The sequence below is a fragment of the Aulonocara stuartgranti genome (genome assembly GCF_965226115.1).
Source record: "Aulonocara stuartgranti genome assembly, chromosome: 3".
Classification (NCBI taxonomy): Eukaryota; Metazoa; Chordata; class Actinopteri; order Cichliformes; family Cichlidae; genus Aulonocara; species Aulonocara stuartgranti.
This window is the reverse complement of record NC_138941.1, coordinates 14,525,052-14,550,760: the sequence shown is the minus strand read 5'-3', so window position 1 is coordinate 14,550,760 and position 25,709 is coordinate 14,525,052. Positions and strand designations below refer to the sequence as shown.

Here is a 25,709-nt window from a genome sequence, read left to right as displayed (position 1 = left end):
CACTGGGTTACATCTCTGTTATCTAAATGAAGACGTGCAGCACAGCAACCACAGCAGCGCTCAGATCACACGTATCCTGTTATTATGTATAAAAGCATGAGACAGGTGGGATCAATATTAATGTTGTGGAAATATATGAAAAAGCAACAGAAGAGTGAAAACATTTCCTGTTTCTAGAAAGATCTTTCAGCTCATAGTTCAAGGTTCAAGGTTCAAGGTTCTTTATTTGTCACATGCATAGTTATACAAGTATAACACACAGTGAAATGTAGCCTGACACGCTCCTCGACATGTGCAAAATTTTGGGGGGGGGGGGGGGGGGGGGTAGAGGAAGAACATATATATATATATATATATATATATATATACACACTGGGTGAATGTGCAGTAGTAGCAGCAAGCAGGTGAATTCTGTACATTAATATGAATAGACATCTGACTAATTTACAGGATAGACAATATAAACATATTTAAAATTAAAGGAATTTGAAATGTACATTGTGCCTTGGTTTAGAGTGTCTGGAAGAGAGTCCTGTCTCAGTCAATTATAGATGATGTGAGAGGGCGGGTGTGTGTGTTCACTTCATCCATGTAGGCCGCCTCATCGTTGTTGGAGATGGCACCCAACACCACTGTGTCGTCAGCAAACTTCACAATGGTGTTGGAGCCATGGGTGGCCACACAGTCTGAAGTTTAGTTGCTCACAGACTGTATTTACAGGTGACAAACTGCAACTCTACAGTACATATCAAATATATTCTTCAAATCTATTGAGTGATGTTTGAAAGTCTTTCCAGGTGAGTTTGATCCAGGAGGGTCTGAAGCCAGAGTCAGACAGAGACTGTGCAGAGACTGTAGAAGGACAGAGCAGCAGCAGAGCAGTCCAGACACACTGATGATCCTCTGTCAGATCCAGAGGGACACACAGGGATGATACTGGACTCTACATTGTGTCTGACAGTGGAGCTGTTCTCAGAGCAGTTCACTCTGCAGCACTGACAGTCATCTGCACTTCTTCTCATTCCTCTGTCAGTCACTGCTGGATGAAGCTCTCCTCTCCACCTCCCAGTAACATGGCCCAGTCAGAGCGTCTCTACACACAAGCTGCTGCTGCTTCAACCTCTCTGGATCATCAGGACACAGCTCCTCCTCTCTCAGCACACACACCGTCCTGTTTACCATCACCACCTCCACCTGCAGAGAGAAGAAGGAAGAGCAGAGGAGATAAACGAGTGTTTCCAGAGACTCTTCATCAGCTGTCAATCAGTGATGCAGCACATCCAGTATAAAGAGCAGCAGGGACTTCAGTGCTGGGACTGTACTAGGACTCATTGTTGCTTCACTTTTTCTAATCTTTGGATTTTTATTGAAGTTGCTGAAAATGTTTTTCCCTCCTAGTTTGAGTTTGGACTTTCATTCATTAGAAGAACCTTGGTGTGTCCACTCTGAGCTCTGTAGGAACCCCAACAACAAGCCCAACAATCCAGATGGACGGTTCCAGCTGTTAACTGGAGGAATTCCATCCAAACATCTGCTCTCACTCAATTCTTCCTCACCTACAGACTGTGTTCTTCACTGCTTTAAACTTGGAAATGAATGCAGTCATTGGTCTGCGTGCTGCTTTGTTCAGAGAGCTGATTGGCTGTTGACAGTGTTTGATCAGAGCGTGTCAGCTGTTACTATGGTGACCATAAAGGTCAGAAACAGGAAGTGTTTGTGTCCAATCCTGAAGCCTGTCACCATTCTCCTCTCACAGCTTCACTGAGAAGCTGCAGCTTTACAGGAAACACTGGATCTTTGTTTCATACTGACTGTGTTTAGTACAATACTGCTGACAGCACCACCCACTCACTCCATCACTCTACTTACACCAGAGTCTCCAGTCTGTAGTCTGGACTCTGCTGAAGATCAGACAGCTGCTTCACATCTGGATCCTTCAGGTTGTTCCAGCTCAGGTCCAGCTGTCTCAGATGGGAGGGGTTGGACTTCAGCGCTGCTGTCAGATAATCACAGCTGATCTCTGACAAACCACACTTCCTCAATCTGTATAAAGAATGAAAGATGTAAGTTTATTAGACAAAGTGTGAGCTTGAAATCATTCAGTGTTTCATCATCTGTTCAGAGCTGAAGAAGGTTCAGAATGTAGAAGTTTAGAAAATGGAAACTCCAAACAGCTGAAGCCAACAGGAAGCAGCTTCAAACAGGAAACTGTGCAGAGTTTCAGACTATATGTCCTGATGCAGCCAGTTGGATTTTGGAGATTTGAATCTCTGTTCTGTGACTAAGTCCTTGAATCATTTCTTCCAGATGGTCCAACAAGACAGACTAAGTGTTGGACATGTGTTGTGGCTCCATTAGGGGAGCTTCTAAATGTGATGTGATGGCCCCTCTGGGTCTGTCAGGTCACAGGACTGAAGAGCGCTCAAACTGGGCACACAGTTGTTCCAGTCTGGACCAAAGACTCTATACTGGGACTGAGGGACTGCTTTGACTGCACCCACTGGGACTTTTTAAAGGCTCATGTTCTCACTTAGATCATCGTTTTCTACTTACATTTCTTTCTTGGAAAAATTGGGATTACTTTGAAAACAGGAAGTATTTTCCCCAATAAGCAGCCCTGGATTAGTAAATCACTCCAACATGTTCTCAGGCAGAAGAAGCTGTCTTGTTATGAGGGAGAGAAGAAAAAGATTGAGACACAGAAACTTGTTGAAAGAGAGATAAAGCAGCTAAAATCAGGTGTAAAAGTAAAGCAGAGGATGAGCCGAATAAAGGACACTGAAGGCTGGCTTGGAAAGGAATGAAGTCCATGGTGGGGATGCAGGACAAGGAGCAAAGATGAATGTGATGCTGAATCAGCAGAAGACTTGGACTCATTTGATTCCAGCTTTGATATCATTGATTTCAATGAAGAGCTTTGTGATTGTAGCAAAGGGCTGGTAGCTCTGAGAGTCCCACTGATGAGGTGTTTGTGTGGAAATCTCTTAGTGGGACCAAAGAGAGGAAAAAGCCCTGGTCCTGATGCTGTGGGAGGGAAATGATTGAAGTGTGCTGTGAGGAACTGACTGGGAGATTTTCACACATTTTCCAGTCCTCCTTGGAACAACAGGAAGTTCCCAGCATATGGAAACAAAGGTTAAGTGTCCTATGGCACTCAGTGATGATGGTGCTGTGGCCCCACCACCTCCACCTCTTTGTAAAGGAACTAACTGTAATCTGAAGCTTCAAATGGAACTAAGACTTCCTCCACTAGGTGGCAGTGTCTGATGAGAAAGTGTTAGTGGAGCTGGCCTGGAGTCAGAAACAGGAAGATGCAGGATTTGGGCTGAAATGGGGAAAAGTGGTTCGCACTAGTGCCTGAAAGCAAGAAGGTTGTAGGTTGAAGCTTGTTGGCCTTTCTGTGGAGGTTGGATGTTCTCCCACAGTCCAATGAAATGCTGCTTAGGTTCATTGGTGCTTCTAAATTGGCTGTAGGTGTGGATGTGAGAGAGTGCTTCTCTGTCTCTCTCTGTTGGCCCTGTGATGGACTGCTCACCTGTGCAGGTGGACCACGCCTCTTGCCCTATGACAGCTAGGGCACAGGCTGCAGCCCTGTGAGCCTAAGCTGAATAAACAGTTAGCAAAAATGATCCATAGATGGCCTGAAATCCCCCAGTTAGCAGTTTGGTAGATAGCTATGACATGCTAATCCCATCCAGCAGCTGTATTCTACCTGTAAGCTGATCCCTGCTGAGCCAAAGCACTTTTTCATATACAAATTACAACCTTTAATAGAAACCTATTGGTCAGCATCTTATTAGCCTGCTGTTAGCTTCATTCCACAGAAAACTGAGAGAAACTAACAGAGTTGATAAAGAATAAAGAGAAATGCGCTGATTTAAAGCCTTTGAAGTGCTTCAGATGATCTCTGTCCACTTCTGTCCACTCATTCATTCATGTAAGCTTTCTAATGCAGCTTTGATCTTCACAGTCTGCTTCATGAAACTCATTCTAACCCTGAATGTCAGAGTGTTCCTCCTTCTCTTTCCCATCATTCATGCTGGCAGTGGAGGAGATTTGGATGTTGGACTGTGTTTTGATGATGTGTGTATGTTTGTGTTGGACTGCTGTCTGTAAAGCAAACGCACATTTTGCTTTGGATTTCAGTGTCAGAAAGACTTTAAGGTGGAATGAAGAGTTTGAGAGTATCACAGTGAATTATCCAGTGGAGGATTTTTCTTCTTCTTTGAAGGTTTGAAATGTGAACATTGTTCTGCTGCAGTCAATGGACTAAACCAGAGAAGAAGAAAACAGACTTTACCATGAAGATCCTCAGTGTGGATCAGTATAATATCAGCCTGATGTCTGCAGTTTAGTGTCAGCACAACTTTCACATCATATTCATCTCAGCACAACTAAAACATGCTGACTGACCCTAGAGTTTCAAGTCCACATCCTGGACTCTCCAGGAAACCACACAGATGCTTCACTCCTGAATCCTGCAGCTTGTAGTTGGAGCTCAGGTCCAGCTGTCTCAGATGGGAGGGGTTGGACTTCAGTGCTGCTGCCAGATAATCACAGCTGATCTTTGACAAACCACAGTCCATCAATCTGTATAAAGAACAAAGTTTTGGTTGTTTTTAAATTGTGCAGAAATGAAACTACACTGAGCTCAATTATGTGACAGACATTTCATCCCATGTCAGTTTGGCCTCATCCTGGGCCGGATTATCCAGCACACTCTCTGACCACAGGCCCAGGGGCCACGCACAGCTGGCTCCATCCAAGAGACAGGAAACAAACCAACACAATAATAAAAAGCACCATGTGATCTTCTTACATCTTCAAGACAAACATAGTAAAAACATGAGCATATTTGTTTCCTGATAAAATGATGTGACAGGTAGAACAGAGTAAAGTGGTGGTGTTACAGCCTTTCTCCCCTCTGCTGCCGAGGCTGTTAGTCTCTCCCAAACTCAGCTACAGGACTTCCAAATGAATGACAGCAGCAGAAGTGGCTTTACAAATGAAAGAGGAAGAGGAGAAAAAGAGGAGAGGGAGGCCACCCTGACCATCACTCCAGCTGAAAACATCACACTTCCATTAAAGTTGGTGAGAAAATGTTGAGCAGGATGAGCTGCTGGCTAATCTGGAGGCTGTAGCAGCAGCTCACAGTCACAGTGGATTTCCACTCATGAAAAAGCTCTGGCTGCTTCATTTCTCATCTCATATCAGAGACTTTAATGCTTCACTGAAGCTGTACTGTGATGCTTCCATATCCCGGTGAGGCCTCCATAATGATTTCAGCTGTTCTGTACACACACTGTGTGCCCTGTATGGCTCAAAGTCTCTGCAGCCTGTTTTTATCTGCTATCATCAGATCTTCATCATCCTCATTCACATCCCTCACACACTCTACAGCCTCATCAGCACTGACTTCATCTTCACTGACTGATGGAGCACAACATGAACCTGTGGAGGCTGAAACACTGTCCTGTCAAACATCTCCCCGTCACCACTCCACTTCTGTCAGCCTTTAAATGAACCCTGCTCAAGTCTGTCACTTCTGTTTGGAGCCAAAAGGAAAAACTGCTGTTCAGTCGTTTGGAAAGACAACATTTCTGAAAGCACTCAAACTTCTTCACATTTGTCTTCAGACACATCCTGAACATTTAGGAACTAAAGAAAGGTTCAAACATCAATCAAAGACCTGAAATATAGAAAAACTACAACAGCCGCAGTCAGTGAACTCACCTCAGAGTCTCCAGTCGACAGTTTGGACTCTCCAGTCCAGCACACAGAAGCTTCACACCTGAATCCTGGAGGCCATCATTCCAACTCATGTCCAGCTCTGTCAGATGGGAGGGGTTGGACTTCAGAGCTGAGGCCACAACTTCACAGTGAGACTCTGAGAGTCGACACCAAGTCAGTCTGTGATGATAGAAAATATAAAATGTGTTATTATAAAAGCAGAAAATCTGCATTATAAACACAGACTGAATGTATATGAAGACAAAACAGAGTGAGGTCATAATCTGATGAATCTGTTCTTCACATCTGTGCTTCAGCTCCTCTTACTGTGTTTGACATGACACAACGATTGAGTCTCTCTCAGACCTGCAGACTTTTAATGAGAATCTTTGTTTGGCTTTAATCTGCAGATGAAGGAGGAAGATGGTGTCACATTTAGGCTTCCATAATGTCCACAGCCTGTCACTGAGATCTGATCCAGAGTCAGAGTGAAGACACACATTTGGACTGTTTCCTGTTTTGACTCCAGAACATTTTGAATGAGTTCAGCTCAGTGAAGAGTTCCAGCTGGAAAGATGATCTCTGTTTGCTACCTGCTGTCAGGTACGACTGTTCACGTCCACACGCAGGAAAAACCTGCTGACTGTTACCAAACGGAGCAGAAATCTCATCACTGGACAATAATGATGAATGAACTCAGAGCTGCTGATATCAGATCTGATTTCAGGGGAACTAAACACAGAAATGATTGGCTCATTTGAGCTTTCTGAGCCATTATCTGCTGGTGTGTCGCTAGTTGGCAGAAAATGATTTGTATTCCTGTTCAGGGCTTCAGTGTTTATGAGTCCAGATCCAGGTGACAGCAAGTCAAAATGATGTTACCTGTCTGTGTCCAGCAGCAGCCTGTATTCACTTTGAATATTGTTATAACCTGACATGGATCAGTTTGTCTTTGATTGGTTTGTAAATGTCACTGTTTCCATTGGACCTGAGTGACGTACAAAGACAGAGAGGGAGAGAAAGGAGAGAGAGGATGGAGACAGCAAAGAGAGAGCAAACACAAACAGGTGAGAGTGGACAGGTGACCAAGGTCAGCAACCAATCAGAGAGCTTCTGTTTGACCCACAGTCACTGATGATGACTGCACATAACCAAGCAGTGTGTTACTCTGATATCAAATATGGATCCTGCTCTTATAATAATGATCATCAGATGATATTATTGTGTTATTTTGTAGCTGAATACGATGTTTGTGTGATTATCAGTGAAAGAAGCAGTGAGGAGGATGGAGAGAGAGAGAGGACAGAGGGTGAAGTTAGAAACACTAAAAGGATTTTTCATGGATTTCATGGATGATTTGAGTGATTTCCAGCAGGACACTTAAACATGTCAGTGGACGTCCTAAAGAACATATTCACTGATATGAAACGTGTCATTGAACAGGATTAATATCAGTGGAAACATGGTGGAAACAGCTGTGACTGCATGGATGTGACACACTTCAAATCTGTTCTCCACTCTTGGATTTGGGATCCATGGAGCTGCTGCTGAGTCTGTACAATAAAGGAATGGTGTGGAAGGTTGCAGCGTACGGACACAAACACTTTGTGCTTACAATCTGATTTTATTTTCAACATTAAACTACTAACCTACACTGATCAATGATGTTAGTGATCACATCTGGACTCACCCAGCCTTTCTGCAGGTCCTCACTGCTGGAATCAGTCTCTGTCGTCCCCGCTCTGATGTGTTGTACTTCTGCAGGTCCAACTCATCCAGAACCTCCTCTGATCTCTGCAGCATGAAGGCCAGAGCTGAGCACTGGATGTCAGAGAGTTCCTTCTCTGATCTGTTCTCTGACTTCAGGAACTCTTGGATCTCCTGATGTACTGAGAGGTCGTTCATCTCCATCAGACAGTGGAAGATGTTGATGCTTCTGTCAGGAGAGATTCCATAACTGTTCATCTCCTTCAGGTTGTTGATGACTCTCTGGATGGTTCCTGGACTGATCTCTGTCTGACCCAGCAGACCTACTAAGAGTCTCTGGTTGGACTCCAGACAGAGGCCATGAAGGAAGCGAACAAACAGGTCCAGGTGGCCATTTTTACTCTCGAGGGATTTCTCCATGGCTCGTTTAAGGAAATCATCCAGAGAGGACTCGTTGTATTTTTTTCCCAAAAAGTTCTCCAGCAGCTCTGTCTTCCTATTGGTGTGACAGTGGAACATGTAGACAGCAGCCAGAAACTCCTGAATGCTCAGATGAACAAAGCAGTAGACTGGTTTCTGGAAGATCACACACTCTCTTTTGAAGATCTCTGTACAAACTCCTGAGTACACCGAGGCCTCTGTCACATCCAGACCACACTGCTCCAGGTCTTCTTGGTAGAACATGATGTTTCCTTTCTCCAGATGTTCAAACGCCAGCCTCCCCAGCTTCAGAAGAACTTCCCTGTCAGCCTCCGTCAGCTCCTGTGGACTCGTCTCACGTCCCTCATGGTACTTGTTCTTCTTCCTCTTTGTCTGAACCAGCAGGAAGTGTGAGTACATGTCAGTCAGGGTCTTGGGCAGCTCTCCTCTCTGCTCTGTAGTCAACATGTGCTCCAGAACTGTAGCAGTGATCCAGCAGAAGACTGGGATACTACACATGATGTGGAGGCTCCTGGATGTCTTCATGTGGAAGATGATTCTGCTGGACAGCTCTTCATCACTGAATCTCCTCCTGAAGTACTCCTCCTTCTGGGCGTCAGTGAAGCCTCGTACTTCTGTTAGCCTGTCAACACATGTAGGAGGGATCTGATTGGCTGCTGCGGGTCGGGAAGTTATCCAGACGAGAGCCGAGGGAAGCAGATTCCCCTGGATGAGGTTTGTCAGCAGCTGGCTGACTGATGACTTCTGTGTGACATCAGACAGCAGCTTCCTGTTGGTGAAATCCAATGAAAGTCTGCTTTCATCCAGGCCGTCAAAGATGAACAAAAGCTGAGAGACGGCCAGCTTCTCTGCTGTGACCTTCTGTAATGTTGGATGGAAAACATGGAGCAGCTCCAGAAGACTGTACTGCTCATCTCTGATCAGGTTCAGCTCCCTGAATGAAAGCAGAACCACCACACTGACATGTTGGTTCTCCAAGCCCTCTGCCCAGTCCAGAGTGAACTTCTGCACTGAGAAGGTTTTTCCAACACCAGCCACGCCGTTGGTCAGAACCACTCTGATGGGTCTCTGTTGGTCAGGTAAGGCTTTAAAGATGTCCTGGCACCTGATTGGAGCGTCATGGAGGGCGTCCATCTTGAAAGCTGTCTCCAGCTGCCTCACCTCATGTTGGGTATGAACCTCTTCACTCTGTCCCTCTGTGATGTAGAGCTCAGTGTAGATGGTGTTGAGGAGGGTTCTACTTCCTGTTTCATCACTTCCTTCAGTCACACGTTCACATCTCCTCCTCAGACTGATCTTATGTTCATCTAAAACCTCCTGCAGACCAACATCTGCTGAAAGAAAGAAAAACAATGAGACTAAAGAGAAAGAAAACTCTTCAATGTCTGAACAACACAAGAAGTCCAGTTTTCAGAAATGAGTCCATCAGCAGACAGATGTTCAGTCTTACTTTGTACACAGCTGCTCTGACTGGCTGTCTGCAGTCCAGCTCTGCTTCTGGATCTTTCTCCACACTGGGGACAGGAGGAGTTTCCTGATGAAGCAGACTGGTCCCAGTATGAGGAGATGCACTGTCTGCAGAACCAGTGTCCACAGCTGGTAGAGACTGGATCCTTCAGGACGTCCTGGCACAAAGCACAGCAGGACAGCTGCTCCTCCTCACAACCACCACTCCTCTTCCTCTTCCTCCCTCTGTGAACACATTTCTTTATCACTAAAATCATTGACTGTTAGTGACAAACATCCAGATTTGATGACACTGTGCAGAAGCTCTGATGGTGACACAGAAAAGTCACAGTGGAGATACTTCTGTCCACCTTTGATTAGACTCATTATAAAAAGGAAAACAAAGTTTGAACACAGTCATGTTTCCAGTTCACTGACTTAAATTTATTCCATGGACACTCACTCTAACCTGAACCACAGCTACAACCCAACATTGTTGAGGCCTCATCTCCTCCTTTCCTGACTGTAGAGGTTAAATATGCAACAACCAACAAATAAAAGAATTTGGTTCATTTCAAAGAAATTCACACGGTGACCAAGTAAAGTAACCGTAGTAAAGGAGACAACATCCCGTTGATGGTGGGATTATTTGAAAGATTTGCTTTAGTCACGTCACCAAATGCAGTTGAACCACCCGTGGATCCATGTTTGACCATTCTATCACTCTGAGCTCTGCTTTTTAATCATTTTATTATTATCATCATTCATTTATTCATTCTTTGGAGGGGGGCTATTTCCTAATGCCGCCCTAATAAGCTGATGTTCAAGGGGAAATATAACAGAAACTCTTTCAGTGTTATTCATTAATAAATTAACAGATAAACTGTGAAGAAGAAAAAAACTGAGATTTAAAGGAGAGAGTGAGAAACTTGATCATCCATCCTCATAATACATGTTTATCAGTATCTGCTGTGACCATACTGCAGTAATAACTACAAGTCTACATTTCTGTGACTGTTGATCAATCACAGCAGGAATCTGAGCTCATCTCTGCACACAGAGCAGCTTCAGCTCTGGGATAAACTGCTCGCCTCACGTCCTTCTCAGCTCACAGACACTCATCCTGATATTTTCCTTTAACATTTGATGGTATAATTCATCTGAGTTTACACTTTATCTGCATAAATACAGAAAAACAGACCCAAACACCAGAAACCATCAGTTTCACCATGTAGAATATATTGTTGTTTCCTTGCTTTTAATTCAGAGAAAAACTCTGATTTGGATTTTCTCTGTTCTCTTTGCCACAGCCCATCCCAGCAGCAGCTGAAGCAGCTGACTGTCACAACACTGAATAACACTTTAGGAGGAATTTCAGAGGTCAGTAAAGCTGCAGTTTCAACATCAGTTAATTAATCATAGTTCATCATAAATGTTAACCTGGCTGGCACACATGTTAATGTTAGCCATTTAAATATTAGCAGTTAGCTGAGGCCACAAGAAGAAGAGGCCCTAGAAGAACAATGGATGATAAGATTAGATTTTCAAGACTAGGCAGAGACGTGTTTTCCTTTACTGTCTCTTACAGAGGAGGGAGCAGATACCAGACGAGGTCACGGAGGTACGGGGAGGATTCGCAGCAGACAGCAAGACTGCCACGTCCATGCGAGAGAGCGATGGCTACGATAATCTCTGTTTTTGTCTCCCTATATAATGTTGTACAGCCCATGTGAGGGTTATCCTCTCTGTGAACCAGATGCTTGATTTCACACAGAGGTCCACCAACTGAATTTGATCAGTTATGGAACGATTTACCTCGACAGGCTCCTTCACTCGCTGCTTTTAAACCTCCTTTAAAACACACTTTTACTCCCTGACCTTTGACCCAGTGTGACATGTTGACTCACTACCTCAGACACCTTAAAAATAGTCTTTTTGTTTTTTGGTGCTGCCTAAAAGAACCGTAAATATCTGTCCTATATACAGTTATGTTCATATATTTTTGTACTACATCAGGAAACTCAAAAACATAGTTTGTAATATTTTAATCCTTATTTTTAAAACTGTTTTTGTCATTTTTCTTCTCCCATTGCATCAAAAATCATTATTTACACTGAAGAAATGAGTCAGCAACTCTCTTACATTGTTGCTGCAGGTTCATTACTGAACATTGGAGGTTGTCCTTTGGACCAGTCACTGCTCACAGACACACAGCTGGATGCTGCAGATCCTGCTCCATCCTCTTCCTCCATCTTCTTGATGTCAGGGTGGAGTTAGTCTGAGAGGCAAACACACACACTCAGAGGTGCTGTTGTACTGGAAGCATCACACTGACGGGTTTCTAAAGTTCTCATTGATCATTTCATGGAGTTTCTGTGGTAAACACTGTCCTGTGACGTATGTGTCATGGTGAGGGTCATGAGGGCTAACCAGCCCCACTCCTTACTCCTCATATTTCAGCCTGAAGCACAATAACAGCCTAAACCTAACCAGGAGGCTGTAACCTCAAAGGGACTTCATGGTTAGAAATAAAGGTTCAATGAAATGAAGCAGATCATAAAAACATGAGTTCCAACTTTAAAAGAAGCATCCACACGATGACGGCACAGCAGAGGAGCACTTTCTCTAACACACTGATTCAGTTCCACTGACACAAGGACACACACAGGAAGGCACACACACACAAGCCTTTATAAGAAACAACACAATCATCTACGCTTGACTTGTCAATCCAAGTCCTTAGCCCATGAGCCCGCGGTATCAGACCACAGATATTCCCTTACTTTGAAAAAATAAAGCCAGTTTTCAGAACAGACCTGATGTTTATGCTACAGCCTGTTTACCAATATAATCAATATCAGATATCAGAGCAACAGAAACCTCGGTGATCAGGACGCTGGGACTGAGAACAGGAAGTGGCTCAAACGTCACAGTTTCATAACGTCACCCTGAACTCCACTCACGGAGTTTCTGTCGCCATTGTAGTTTTTAAAGTCCCGTGATAAAGGCGGGTCTTTCTGTGAATCCGCACGCTCATTGGCTAATAGCTCGAGATTGACACATCGTTATCCAATGAGCGTGCGGGAACTTCCGACATAAAGTTGTTTCCTTTGAAAAACCAAAGTCTGATTATTTTTGCCTCCACTGACGGAGCCTGTTGTTCCCGCCACAGAGACACAGTAATGTCAGAGTGGTGTTAACACTCACCCTGCCTCAGCACAGCTCTCACTCTCCTCCTGCTCTCTCACACTAAACGGAGGCTCAGCTAAACTCACTTCCTCTCTACTTACAGGAAACCAGCGCTCAGAGGAGCCGACCGGCCTCACATTTCACCCACAGACATGAACAGCGTGGAATTATTTTATGTCATAAGAAGAAACATATTCATGTTAACACTCACCTGCCTCAGCTCCACCTTCCTCCTCCTGCTGCTCTGAACGGAGGCTCAATACTTTCACTTTCACTACTGCTCCCTAAACACAGAGGATGCTGGGACTTGTAGTTTTTTTCCTTCCGGTGCGGTCTTCCTCTTTGTTTGTGTTTGTGTTCAAGTTATTTCGATCATGTAAACATCAACAGAACACGTGAAGCCACACAGAGTTTGTGGGTAGGAGGGTTTGGGGAGGGGTCAGAGGGAAGAGGTCTCTCAGTCCTGACAATCCACATTTTTTTTGAATTTATTTTTTTAAGGAACTTTATTTACAAACAGTATAACATACAAGGCACCATCATTAATCCGAATATGTAACATCCTCGGTTGAGCATTATAGCAAGACAGAAAAGGAAGAAAAAAAAAAAAACAAAAAAAATAAAAATAAATAAACACAAAGCCAAAAGAGCTAGCACAAAAAGAAAGAACAGTCGTTGAAGGATTTGAACCAAAGGCAACAAATAACATGAACAAAAAAGGGCAGTCAAGATTATAAATTAGGGAGGTTTCTTTTTTTAACATAGATTAAACTCTTTAAATAAAACAACAAGTTTATGAGCTTTGTTATTCACAAGTTTCAGCGATTTAGCCCAGTGTCATGGATCGCTGTGTGGCAGGCAGGAAATAGGACCCAAACGCAAACTCACGGAAAACAGAACTGAACTCAAAATGCAGCTTTATTGCTGACAGGTGACAAACGATAGCAGTGATACAAAAGCAATACAAAACTAAACTAAACTGGGAAGAGCTAATTGTAACACATACCAGAAGACACGGGGAGAACCACACACAGCATGAGGGAGAACGCGACACAGAACTGAGGGAGACGCAGACATAAATACACAGAGGGTTAACGAGGGAAGTGGGAGCACATGGGGAACACAGGTGACACTGATAATCATAACAAGACATGGCAGGAGTGAACACAACACTGACGGGAGACGGGCAAAGTAAAACAGGAAGTACAGAGGTTCAAACAGGAGGAGAGAGAGCACGGGGAGAACGTAGACATAACGGGAACAGAAAACAAAAGAGCACAGCAAACACCGGAGCCCAAGAAAAACAACCCAAAAACACAGTGCAGTTCAGGGGGCCGACCATGCGGACGGCAACGGTGGAGACGTGGAAACAGTTCAGGGGGCCGGCCGTGTGGAAGGCAACAGCGACGACGTGGAAACAGTTCAGGGGGCCGGCCGTGCGGAAGGCAACGGCGGCGACGACGGAGCAGTTCAGGAGGCCGGCCGCGCGGAAGGCAGCGGCGGCGGCGAAGGAGACGACGGAGCAGTTCAGGAGGCCGGCCGCGCGGAAGGCAGCGGCGGCGGCGAAGGAGACGACGGAGCAGTTCAGGAGGCCGGCCGCGCGGAAGGCAGCGGCGGCTCTCCAGTGTTAGGCGTGCTGGCCATGGCCCGGTGGGCACAGGACCAGACGAGGCATGACCAGACGAGGCATGACCAGACGGTGGCATGGCAGCCACAGGCGACGACGGGGCCGGACCAGGCGACGACGGGGCCGGAGCTGCAGCAGGCGAAGCAGAGGCCGGAGCTGCAGCAGGCGAAGCAGAGGCCGGAGCTGCAGCAGGCGAAGCAGAGGCCGGAGCTGCAGCAGGCGAAGCAGAGGCCGGAGCTGGACCAGGCGGAGCAGAAGCAGAGGTCGACGCCGGACCGGGCGTGGGTGCAGCTGATGCAGAGGCCGGACCAGACCACGGCTGAACGGGCCCCTCGGACCCTCCAGCGGAGACGAGGAGGTGCTGGCCGGGCTGACCTGAGCCGCCAGCGGAGACGAGGAGCGGCTGGAGAGGTTCTCCTGAACCCCCAGCGGAGACGAGGAGGTGCTGGCCGGGCTGGGCAGAGCCGCCAGCGGAGACGAGGAGGTGCTGGCCGGGCTGGGCAGAGCCGCCAGCGGAGACGAGGAGCTGCTGGAGGGGTCCTCCTGAACCCCCAGCGGAGACAGATGCAGAGCCAGCAGGTGCAGAGACTTCTGGCTGAGGGGACGCTAACTGTAGCTGCACAGGGCACGCAGTCGGCTTAGGATGCAACGGCTGGGGCTGTGCAGGGCAAACAGTCTGTCCAAAGTTTGTCAGCACCACGCAGTCCTCAGCTGGCGGAGAAAGCTCACAAAGGCTTCCAGCTGAGGTTAGCAGTGTCTGAATGGGTTGCTGAGCGATTAACTCGGCTGGTGACTGAGCTAACTGAACTAGAGACTGAGCTGGTGACCAAACAGGGAACTGGGCTGATAACTGAGCTAATGACTGTGCTGAGGACAGAAGTGCAAGTTGTAGTGGTGGTTGTAGTGATGGTGGAACAGCAGGTAGTTGAACTGGTGACTGAACAGGTGACTGACTCTTGGCTGCTCTCCTCCGAGGGACAGGGACGGGTGCTGGGCCTGGCCGAACACCAGCCATCCCCTCCCGAGCAACAGATACGGGTGCAGGGACGAGCTGGGCTCTGGCTGCCTTTACCCTGGGGGCCGGTGTAGGTGCAGGAGCTAGCTGGACCTCTGTCGCTCCCACCCGAGGAACTGAGACGGGTGCAGGAGTCGGCAGGGTCACGGCTGACCTCACCCGGGGAACCGGAACAGGCAATGGCTGGGTGTCCATCAACCCCACCCGAGGAGCAGGTACGGGTGCCGGGATGAACGGAGCCTTTGCCAGGCTGGGGACAGAAGCAGGGACCAGCTGGACCTCAGCCACCCTCTCCCGAGGAACTGGTACGGGAGCAAGGGAAAGCTGGGCCCGCGCTGCCCTGGTTACAGGAACTGGAGGCGGAGAGTGAAGCACAGGAACAGTAACAGTCACTGGGTGAACTAAGTTGTTGGAGCCAAACACAGTGTCAGTCAACAGAGACTTATGGAGGGCTGGTTCTCGCAACTCTGCTGTACTTAAGTTGTCCATGACATAATTAGCAGTCTTAGAAAGGGTCAGTTTAGGAGCAGCCACAGGTACTGGAGAACTCACACAAGCAGCGTCTGGATAACCTGGATGAGAAACAACACTACACACAGTCGTACAGGATGTAGTCCGAGACGTAGTGCACACAGAGTCCATGAAACCTGGCCGAAAAGCATGCAGTAGTGATGGTGGTGATGGTTGTGGACTGAATTCTCCTGAGCCCTCAGTAGAAACAGGGACGGGTGCAGGCACATGCTGGACACTAGCCACTCCCACCCGAGGAGTAGGTACGGGTGCGGAGACGGGCTGTATCCTGGCCGACCTCACCCTGGGGACCGGAACAGGCACCGGCAACGGCTGGGCAACTGCCCTTCCCACCCGAGGAGCTGGTACGGGTGCAGAGGTACGCTGGGCCCGAGCTGCCCCGGGAGGCAGAAACACGAGCATGAAAAGGAGCAGGCTCAGAAAAAACAGTCCGAGAAACGGCAGGCTCAGGGTCCACATGTACTGGGTCGACAAAAATAGATCTATCAAAAATGAACCCGCCGTCCACTTCATGTTTTGCAGTCTTAGTATTAGCAGTCCTTGTTTTAATAGTTTTCGAAATCCTTGGGTTAACAGTTGTAGAGTGAGCCGACTTGGGGATGACTGAACCAGACTTAACAAAACCTGAACTGACAGAACCTGAACTGAGTGTTGTAAACCTGGTAGAAGTGCTCACAGTTTTTCCTTTAACCGCATTTACAGCCTTAGGAGAGTGCTTATTGTCTTTGATTTCTCCCTGTTCAGAGGGAGCAAAATGAAAAAATCTTTCCCAGTCTATGTCATCGTCCAAAAGGGACACGTCGACAGGATCAGGAGTGAGTCTATTGTTTTTGATGTCCAGAAAAGCGGAAGAAGGATAATCAGTGTGACTCACCACCGGGAGTTGCTTAACATGCGAAAAGTGATGGCGGCGTGAGCATCGCCTCCTCTGAGGTGAGGAAGCTGACGGGGCATACAGCTGAGCCTCTGACGTGCGGGATGGCAATGCAGAGGCTGGAGCGTGAGCATCCGAAGAAAAACGGAGCACTCCCACCCGAAGCGGCCGAGGCTTGGGTGCGAGCGGGGCAACAGGCGGAGGCCTTTGGCAACTTCGGGGACCTCCAAAAGCCAGCCGAGTTCTGCGGAATAAGTGCTCATAATCCGGAGTGCGCCACGGCTTCCAGCGGAGCTCCTCCTCCAGCTGGGCGAGGGCTGCCTCCCGGCGCTCATACAGCTGAGAGCGGTTTGCTGGGTCCATGTAATGGTCGCGTTCTTCTGTCATGGATCGCTGTGTGGCAGGCAGGAAATAGGACCCAAACGCAAACTCACGGAAAACAGAACTGAACTCAAAATGCAGCTTTATTGCTGACAGGTGACAAACGATAGCAGTGATACAAAAGCAATACAAAACTAAACTAAACTGGGAAGAGCTAATTGTAACACATACCAGAAGACACGGGGAGAACCACACTCAGCATGAGGGAGAACGCGACACAGAACTGAGGGAGACGCAGACATAAATACACAGAGGGTTAACGAGGGAAGTGGGAGCACATGGGGAACACAGGTGACACTGATAATCATAACAAGACATAGCAGGAGTGAACACAACACTGACGGGAGACGGGCAAAGTAAAACAGGAAGTACAGAGGTTCAAACAGGAGGAGAGAGAGCACGGGGAGAACGTAGACATAACGGGCTGGGGAAAACATAGAATAAAACACAAGGAGGGGAGACGAGGGCTCACAGATACATAGAGGGGCACACAGGGAATAAAAGTCACAAGGGGAAAACACATAAGGAACAAAATACAACAGGGCAACTCAGGAAACATGGCCTAAATAAGGAACGAAATACAAAAATACAAGGAACTAAGAATACTGGGCCAACATGGCCCAGGACCATGACACCCAGAGTTTAAAGTCATTCAGCCATCTGTTTATACATGGTTTAGCTTTAAAGTATCTGCATTTCTGAATAAAAAAATTTCCCATTAACAAAAACGTCCTAATCAACAGGTCAAAATCTGCATTCTCAGCAAGAATTCCAAACTTTATTACTGTCACTGTCAAATGTGGTAACTGAATTCTCCTGGACTGTAGCCAGCTCCACATGTCAGTCCAGAAGGAGTGCACTGATTCACAGTAGAAAAACAAGTGATCCAGACTTTCAATATCATTTTCACAAAATGTGCAGGCGTTCACATCTAAGTTTAATTTCAGTCTTAAGAATTCATTGGTTGGATAAACCTCATTAATGATTTTAAAGTGAACCTCTTTTACTTTAGGGGAAAGAGGAAGTGAAATATACTTTTTTCTTATCGCCTTAACCTCCATGGTCTCAAATTCTTTAAGGATAAAATTTCTTTTAACCGGATTAGGGCAAATTTCATTTATCAAAATATAACTGATCACTTTGTTTGTAAACCTGCTATCACCAAATTCAACTCCAGGGGCCCGTTCTTCGTACCTCACTGAGTAGGTTAGCTGGATTTGATTGTTGACGATTTCGCGTGATCTTGGATCGTTCGGTTCCCCGAAGCTCATCCGGGACTTGCTGCCATAGCAACAGAGCCGTAAGCGTAAACCTGCTCGGGAGCAGGTTTACTTTATGTAAACAGGATTAGATCGCGGCCACGCAGGTATGTCCGCTTCATCTATACGAAAGCAACAGCGATATTCCACCACTGTTTCACCATAAAGAAATAACATCAATGTAACTAAAGATAATGCAGCACCTGATCCTGTTATTGATGTCACACAGATACATACAGGTCATTCCCTAAAAAAGGGAAATGTACTATTAACATTCTATTACATGTATGTGATTATTACAGATGTAATTCATATTTCAGAGTAGTAATTGCAAATTACTTTGTGTAATCAAGAAGGGAGACCACGGCTATAAAAGCGAAGGTGGATTTGGGAAGTCTGTCGCAGCCATGTCCTGTCCGTTTACGCGAGCCACCCATTGCGGAAGGTGCAAGATTGATAAGGAGAGTTTTCAGAATTCAGCGTATATTGCGGGATAGACAGGATCCTTTAGCTCAGCGCGACAGTGTGCTCATAGAGAGATATCGATTTTCCCGTGAGGGTATTATTCACTTAACCAACTTGTTGACGAGGGGGTGCACGACCACCACCTGTCTTTTTTTTGCTCTGCCCTTTTCTTGGTTGCTGTTATGATCAAACAAACAGATTATTTCAGGGTCTCTTTCCAAGAGACTAAAAGCAATATAAGTGATGAATATTACCATTCTGTAGAATATTCTTATATTTCACTTTTACTTGTTCCCATGTTCTAGTGGGTCCTGTTGTGGCTCTAATGTGTAATGGGATATAATATAACATAATATAATATAATGTAATATAATATTGGATAATATAGTGTAATATAATAAATCTACCCTACCGCCTACTGGTGTTGGCCAGAGGGGCCGATGGCGCGATATGGCAGCCTGGCTTCTGTAAGTCTGCCCCAGGGCAGCTGTGGCTACAACTGTAGCTGCCTCCACCAGTGTGTGAATGTGAGAGTGACTGAATAGTGGCATTGTAAAGCGCTTTGGGTGCCTTGAAAAGCGCTATATCAATCCACTCCATTATTATTGTTATTATTAAATTACTTACGTGTTTAATTTGTCAGCAACTTTCTGCCAGCCCTCTCTCCTTGCTTTTGCAGCCTTTGCAGTGTTCCCTTGCGTTCTGATTAAACTCTGAAACTCCTGAAATCCCTCACTCAAGAGTTCTTGCTCTGCTGCCGAAAAATACCGAGCCGAGCGCGCTCCTTCGACATTTTCGCCGACCAATCAAAGGGTTGCCGATCAATGTTTCTACTATCGATGCGTAGCCCCTTTTACGACACCCAGTGATCTCACATTACTTCATCCAGCTGTACTAATCGTCAACAGCAGGTGTGTTCGGAGAACCGGATTAGCGAGCTCACGGTTAGCGCGATGATTTGATCTTGGATGTGTCATTTGATCTTGGATGTAGTAAGCGACGTACGAAGAACGGGCCCCAGATGTGTGTCACAAGTTCATCTAGTAGTAGGCTATGGCACTTGGCCACAGGTGGCAGCAGTGGACTGGCCTCCATGTGAGACTGCTCCAGCTGCTATGTGATAGTCCAGCTGCAAACTGAAGATCATATGCAAGTTTAGGAAATTAAACTGTACAATATAAAGCGCCTTGAGGGGACTGTTGTTGTGATTTGGCTTAGCTTTAAAACCAACCCAATCTAACTCTCCTCCACACTCAAAAACAAAGACAAACCAACTGACACATCTGAGTCCCTCACTTTCTTCAATCCACTCACTCTCACAAGCTCCACTTAGTCACACTGGCTCTGTTTATTACTAATTACTATTGTCTCCCCAGAAACACTTCCTTTTTCTTTTTTCCTATTTCAGTTGTGTTTTTTGTGCTTTTGCAGCGTTTTTGTTATTGCTGGTGTTTTCTTAAGTTGCAGTCCGTTTGGCCTCTCAGGGCCACCGTAGATAAAGGCCAAAAATAAATACAAAACGTCATTTCAATCACTTTAGAGGTTTATTTGCAAGACACAAAAACAGAAAAAATAAAAAGTTACAAATGTATTGTGCATGAAACAGGAATTCAAACGTGGCTCAGATGTGTGTCACAAGTTAATCTGGCTGTAGGCTATGGCACTTGACCACAGGTGGCGCTAACTGGCTTGACTCCATTTGAGTGCGCACAAAGTAAACTGCACACTTTAGTTGTGAAGCGAAAACGCTGAAATCGCAGTAATAACACGTACGAGGGGAACGATAACGAAGACAAGATGCTCCTGATCGTTACTCTTGCTGTCCTGTGAACAGCATCGGCGTGGTGTTAATGGTTTGCTTTTGTTTTGGCGATCGCCCCGTGAATGAGAAGATGACCAGGTAAACCCGCGACATTTTTAAATAGTTTGTCGTTCAACAGCAACAAGACTGACGGAGTGTGTTTGAGGAAACCTCACAAATGTCACAGATGAAATATTTGGCGTTTATTTGCTGGTTTGTCGGTAGCAGCTCCTTCAAAGTAAGTCTACCACACATCTGTTTGACCAACGCCAGTTGATTTGGATCACCGGTCCAAACAATTTGAACGATTGTTGTGTTACCTTTGTGCTGAGTTTGACTGATATTTGCTGGATAGCAAATGTTTTAAAGCTATGCAACCTTTATCTGCACATAGCAGTTAAACTGTTTAGATCAATCTTTATTGATAATATACATTATTTATTTATGAATTACTGTGTACACAAGAATAAGTTAATGTATTAAGATAAACTGGTTGAATTTTTTGTATTATTCTTGTGATTTTTTTTATTGGCCCTGTTTATTTACAGGCCAGGTGACCCTTTAGGGGTTTAAAATGCCGAGCCAATGAACGGCTGGGAGCAGGAATCTTTCTTCACTGAAGCTTCCACTTCCACGGGTCTGGTAGGAAGTTGTCCAAGCCAACAAAACAAACAGACAAAAAGTCCACATATCAATCACCTGGATCACCTGTTGAGAAAGAAAAAAGAGAAAACAAGCAAACAAAAGAGAGCAATATAATAAAAACAGCATCGCGATGATCTATGTGAATATAACTGTAAATACTAAATATTGAATATTATTGTGCAGCACGTAAGATCGACAGCGCACAGTGTGCTTTGAGGTAGCAGCCAAAATGCAAGGCAAGTTTATTTATATCGCACAATTCAACAACAAGGTGATCCCAAGTTCTTTACAGAACATTAAAAAACAAAAATGGATAAAAAGCATGATTTAAACGTGACGTGCCCGTGAGCTCCGCCGGCAGCCAGCTGTGCCAGAGTGACCGAGCCCCAGGCTGAGAGGCCAAAGGCACCCCACCTCCGAAGGAGCCCGAGCGAGCCCCAGGCTCCAGGCCCCGACAAGCAGTACCTGGACGCCCATCCCCGGACACAAAGAACCACCAATGCACCGATGTCTGAAGGCGTCTGCCACTGGCAGGGGGCGTGTGGGGGGAGATAGGCCTCCATGCCTTGGAGGGCCTGAGATGTCCCCAGAGAGGTGGCGTCTGATACCCGACCTGACATATGGACACAGACAAACAGGCACACACAGATACAAACATCCATTCCCACCCTCATGCTCTCATATGCAATTACTCAGCAGCAGGTAAGCGCATAGCCTCTCCTGGTACCCCTCAATGTCTACGTGTATTTAAAATTGAGAGGTGGGCAAAGGCGCCAGGAGTGAGGTTGTACACCCTGATGTAATTCTGATCTTGGAAACATTAAAGACATTCATAGCCAGACTGCTGACTTTGTGTTTTTATTCAGTCGCCTAACAGAAGTGCAGTGAGAAACGATTGACCCCATCCTGATTTCTTAGCTATTTGCATATTTGCCACACTTACGTGTTTCAGATCGTGAAGCAAATATTTATGATAGATAAAGATGACCAGAGTCAGTTTAAAATAAAGCTTTTACATGTATTGCTGGGAGGTCGGCAGCTCCCTCCACTGCTTGGCCCTCTGTGAAAAACAACTGGGATCCAGCTTCCCTGTGATGCTGAATTATATAAGCGGAAGAAAATAGAAGGATGGATGATTGTATTTTGTGTACAATCGTTGAAGTGTAAAAAGGTTTGGCCCTCCGTGGTGCCCTAAGCAAAGTTTGATTTTTGGGGCCCTTTAATAGTGCCAATAATACTGATTAATGATCGCCTACTATAAATGTATTTCATTTTCTAATGTTGATGTTGTTGTAATCCACAGTGAAAAATGTCATAAAAACAGATAACAAATTTGCAACTTTCATGAAAAATGTTTTCATTAATATTTAAAAAAAAAAAAAAAAAAAAAACTAAGCAAAACACCTCCCCCTGCTGGCCACACAGAGAAACAATAGATAAAAGCTGAGAGCTGCACAGCTGCAGCAGTGTGGTTTACGTCATTCTGTTGTCAGCCTGTTTTACACATCGGTGGTTTCTTATTGACGTGTAAAAAGATCTGAAATCGTAGTAAATTCAGCTGCTATTGTGGGCTGGGGATGATTTACACTTAACATTTTAATAACTGGGTACTGAATGTCAGAGGCCCAATGTTCCCTCTAATTTTTCACGTGTCTGAGCGAACACACAAACTCCCTGAGCGGTTCCTTGGACCACTGTGAGCGACATCAGACGTGTGCACTGTGGTCACACCGGCATCGAATCCATCCAAGTTTCATGGTTTATTAAAATAATCAAATTACAGCGTTTACATTTATGATAGACTACTTTTAATGAACTGCTTCAGCCCATTTACAATGAAAATGTAAAATAAATCTTGTTCATGACCTGTGTAGTATATTAACACTATTGGAAGTACAAATAACTTGAACTCCAATTTCGAAAACACAACTTTTTTTTTTTTATAAAGCTCTGACTTGTATTATGAGTCTGTGGTCTGGGAGAGAGTCTGTAACTCTCTGTCTGCAAAATACAGGATATAATGACCAATGCTGGGAAATCAATCAATCAATCAATCAATCAATCAATCAATCAATCAATCAATCAATCAATCAATCCTTATTTATAAAGCACTTTTCATACAAAAAAAGTAGCACAAAGTGCTTTACATGGTTAAAAGCAGCCCACCCCACCCCGCCCTCCAACTAACCCCCCACACTCTCATTAACATAAACAATCATGAATACACACATCTGTCCCCCCCCCCCAGCCAGGCTGAGAGGACTCCCCAGAGCCCCAGCAGCCACGGTCGATCACAGCCCCGGTGCAGAGAGCCCCCTCCGAGGAAACACTGGAGATATGACACAATAGGATATATACAGGGTAAAAAGATAAAGTAAATAAGAACGGGTTACAATATAAATATAAATATAAATAGAGTAAGAAGATAAAAAATGAGTAAGAATAAAATCAATAAATATTAGGTAAAACCTAAATAGAATAAATAAGCATAAAATAAATAAACGTTAGGTGAAAGCTAAATTAAAAAGGTGGGTCTTGAGCCTATTCTTAAAAACATGTACGTTCTCTGCGGCCCTGAGCTCCTCCGGCAGGCTGTTCCACAGACGAGGACCATACCACTGAAACGCTGCCTCTCCGTGAGTATGTGTCCTGACTTTGGGAACAGTCAAAAGGCCAGTGCCAGAGGACCTCAAGGTCCGCGAGGGTTCATATGGTAAAAGCAGATCTGAGAGATAAGAAGGTCCAAATTCTAATTTTATTTGTCTCGTACACAGTCGTACACAGTCATACACAGTACGATATGCAGTGAAATGCTTGGACAACTGCTCGTGACCTAAAGAAAAAAAAAGAAAAAGGAAAAGGCTATGAATAAGATAGGAAATAAATATGAAAAATTTAAAAGGGTAAATTTAACTAGGAATGAATAAAATATAAAATAAGGTTAAAAATGAAATAACTGTACAACACAAATTAGAATGAAGGGTAAATTTAACTGGGAAAGAATAAGATAAAATATATAAATTAAAGTTGAAAATAAAATAACTGTACAACAAAATACACAATATAGAACTATATAAGAATGTATGAAGAAATATAAAAAAATAAATATATACACAATAAAAGCAGCTGTACAAGTATTAACTGGAAATGAAGAATATAGTGACCAGTGTTGTGCAATCCACATTATGTCTTGTGCAGCGCAAATATGCTTAAAGTGATTTAAGTGATGAAGTGAAAAACAAAGTCCAGAATGTCCAGTGTGTGTGTAAGAACTGTATGTGTGGGTCAGTACTGTGTGGTGGTGTGATTGAGAGACCGTATCGCCTGCGGGAAGAAGCTCCTCCTCAGTCTCTCTGTGTTGGTCTTCAGGGAGCGGAATCGCTTCCCTGACCTCAGCAGAGAGAACAGTCCGTTGTTGGGATGGCTGAGGTCCTTCACGATCTTCCTGGCCTTGGTCCAGCACCGCCTGCTGTAGATTGAGTGCAGGTCAGGGAGCTCGGAGCGGATGGTGCGCTCAGCTGACCGCACAACCCTCTGTAGAGCTCGTCTGTCCTGCATGGTGCTGTTCCCGAACCAGGTTAAGATGTTTCCCGTCAGGATGCTCTCTATGGTGCACGAGTAAAAGTTCCTGAGCACCTTGGAGGGCAGTTGGAAGTCTCTCAAGCATCTGAGGTGGTAGAGACGCTGTCGGGCCTTTTTCACCACGGAGTTGATGTGACAGGACCATGACAGGTCCTGCGTGATGTGAACTCCGAGGTATTTGAAGCTGTCCACTCTCTCCACTGGGCACTCGTTGATGACGGGGGTCTGGTAGTTCCTCTCCTGCTTAGTGCTGAAGTCCACTATCAGCTCCTTTGTCTTACTGACGTTTAGAAGGAGGTTGTTCCTCTGGCACCAGTTCTCCAGATTCCTAATCTCCTTCAGGTAGGCCGTCTCGTTGTTATCAGAGATCAGGCCCACCACGACGGTGTCGTCAGCAAACTTGATGATGGTGGTGGAGCTGGTAGTGGCCACGCAGTCATATGTGTACAGAGAGTACAGCAGGGGGCTCAGAACACACCCCTGGGGGGCTCCAGTGCTGAGAGTGGTGGAGGCTGAGACATGTCCGCCCACCCTTACTGCCTGTGGTCTGCCAGTTAGGAAGTTGGAGATCCACTGACACATAGATGAGCTGAGTCCCAGATGCTCCAGCTTGGTGGTGAGTGTGGAGGGAATTATGGTATTAAATGCAGAGCTGTAGTCTATGAAGAGCATTTTAACATAATTCCCCCTTCTAGTGTCCAAGTGAGTGAGTGATGTGTGGAGGAGATGAGAGATGGCATCGTCTGTGGAACGATTTGGACGGTAAGCGAACTGTAGCGGGTCCAGTGTGTCTGGTAGTGAAGAAATGATGAAGTCTCTGACCAGGTGTTCAAAGCACTTCATCACTACTGAGGTGAGGGCTACAGGGCGATAGTCATTGAGAGAAGCAGACCATTAAGACATTTAAAAACCAATAAAAGAACTTTAAAATCGATCCTGAAACACACGGGGAGCCAATGCAGCGATTCTAAAACCGGTGTACTGTGGGCCCGCCCTCTGGTCTTCGTCAGCACACG

At 45.5% G+C, this 25,709-nt stretch overlaps 1 protein-coding gene across 1 annotated transcript in view; it reads right to left on the bottom strand.

Annotated features, from left to right (window-relative positions):
• Nucleotides 1-25,709, bottom strand: part of LOC309702569 (uncharacterized protein) — a 1,256,944-nt gene that overhangs the window by 1,003,943 nt on the left and 227,292 nt on the right. The window contains 1 exon segment of the mRNA XM_082527162.1: nucleotides 4,414-4,590. Within this exon segment, the coding sequence (XP_082383288.1) occupies nucleotides 4,414-4,590 (177 nt within the window).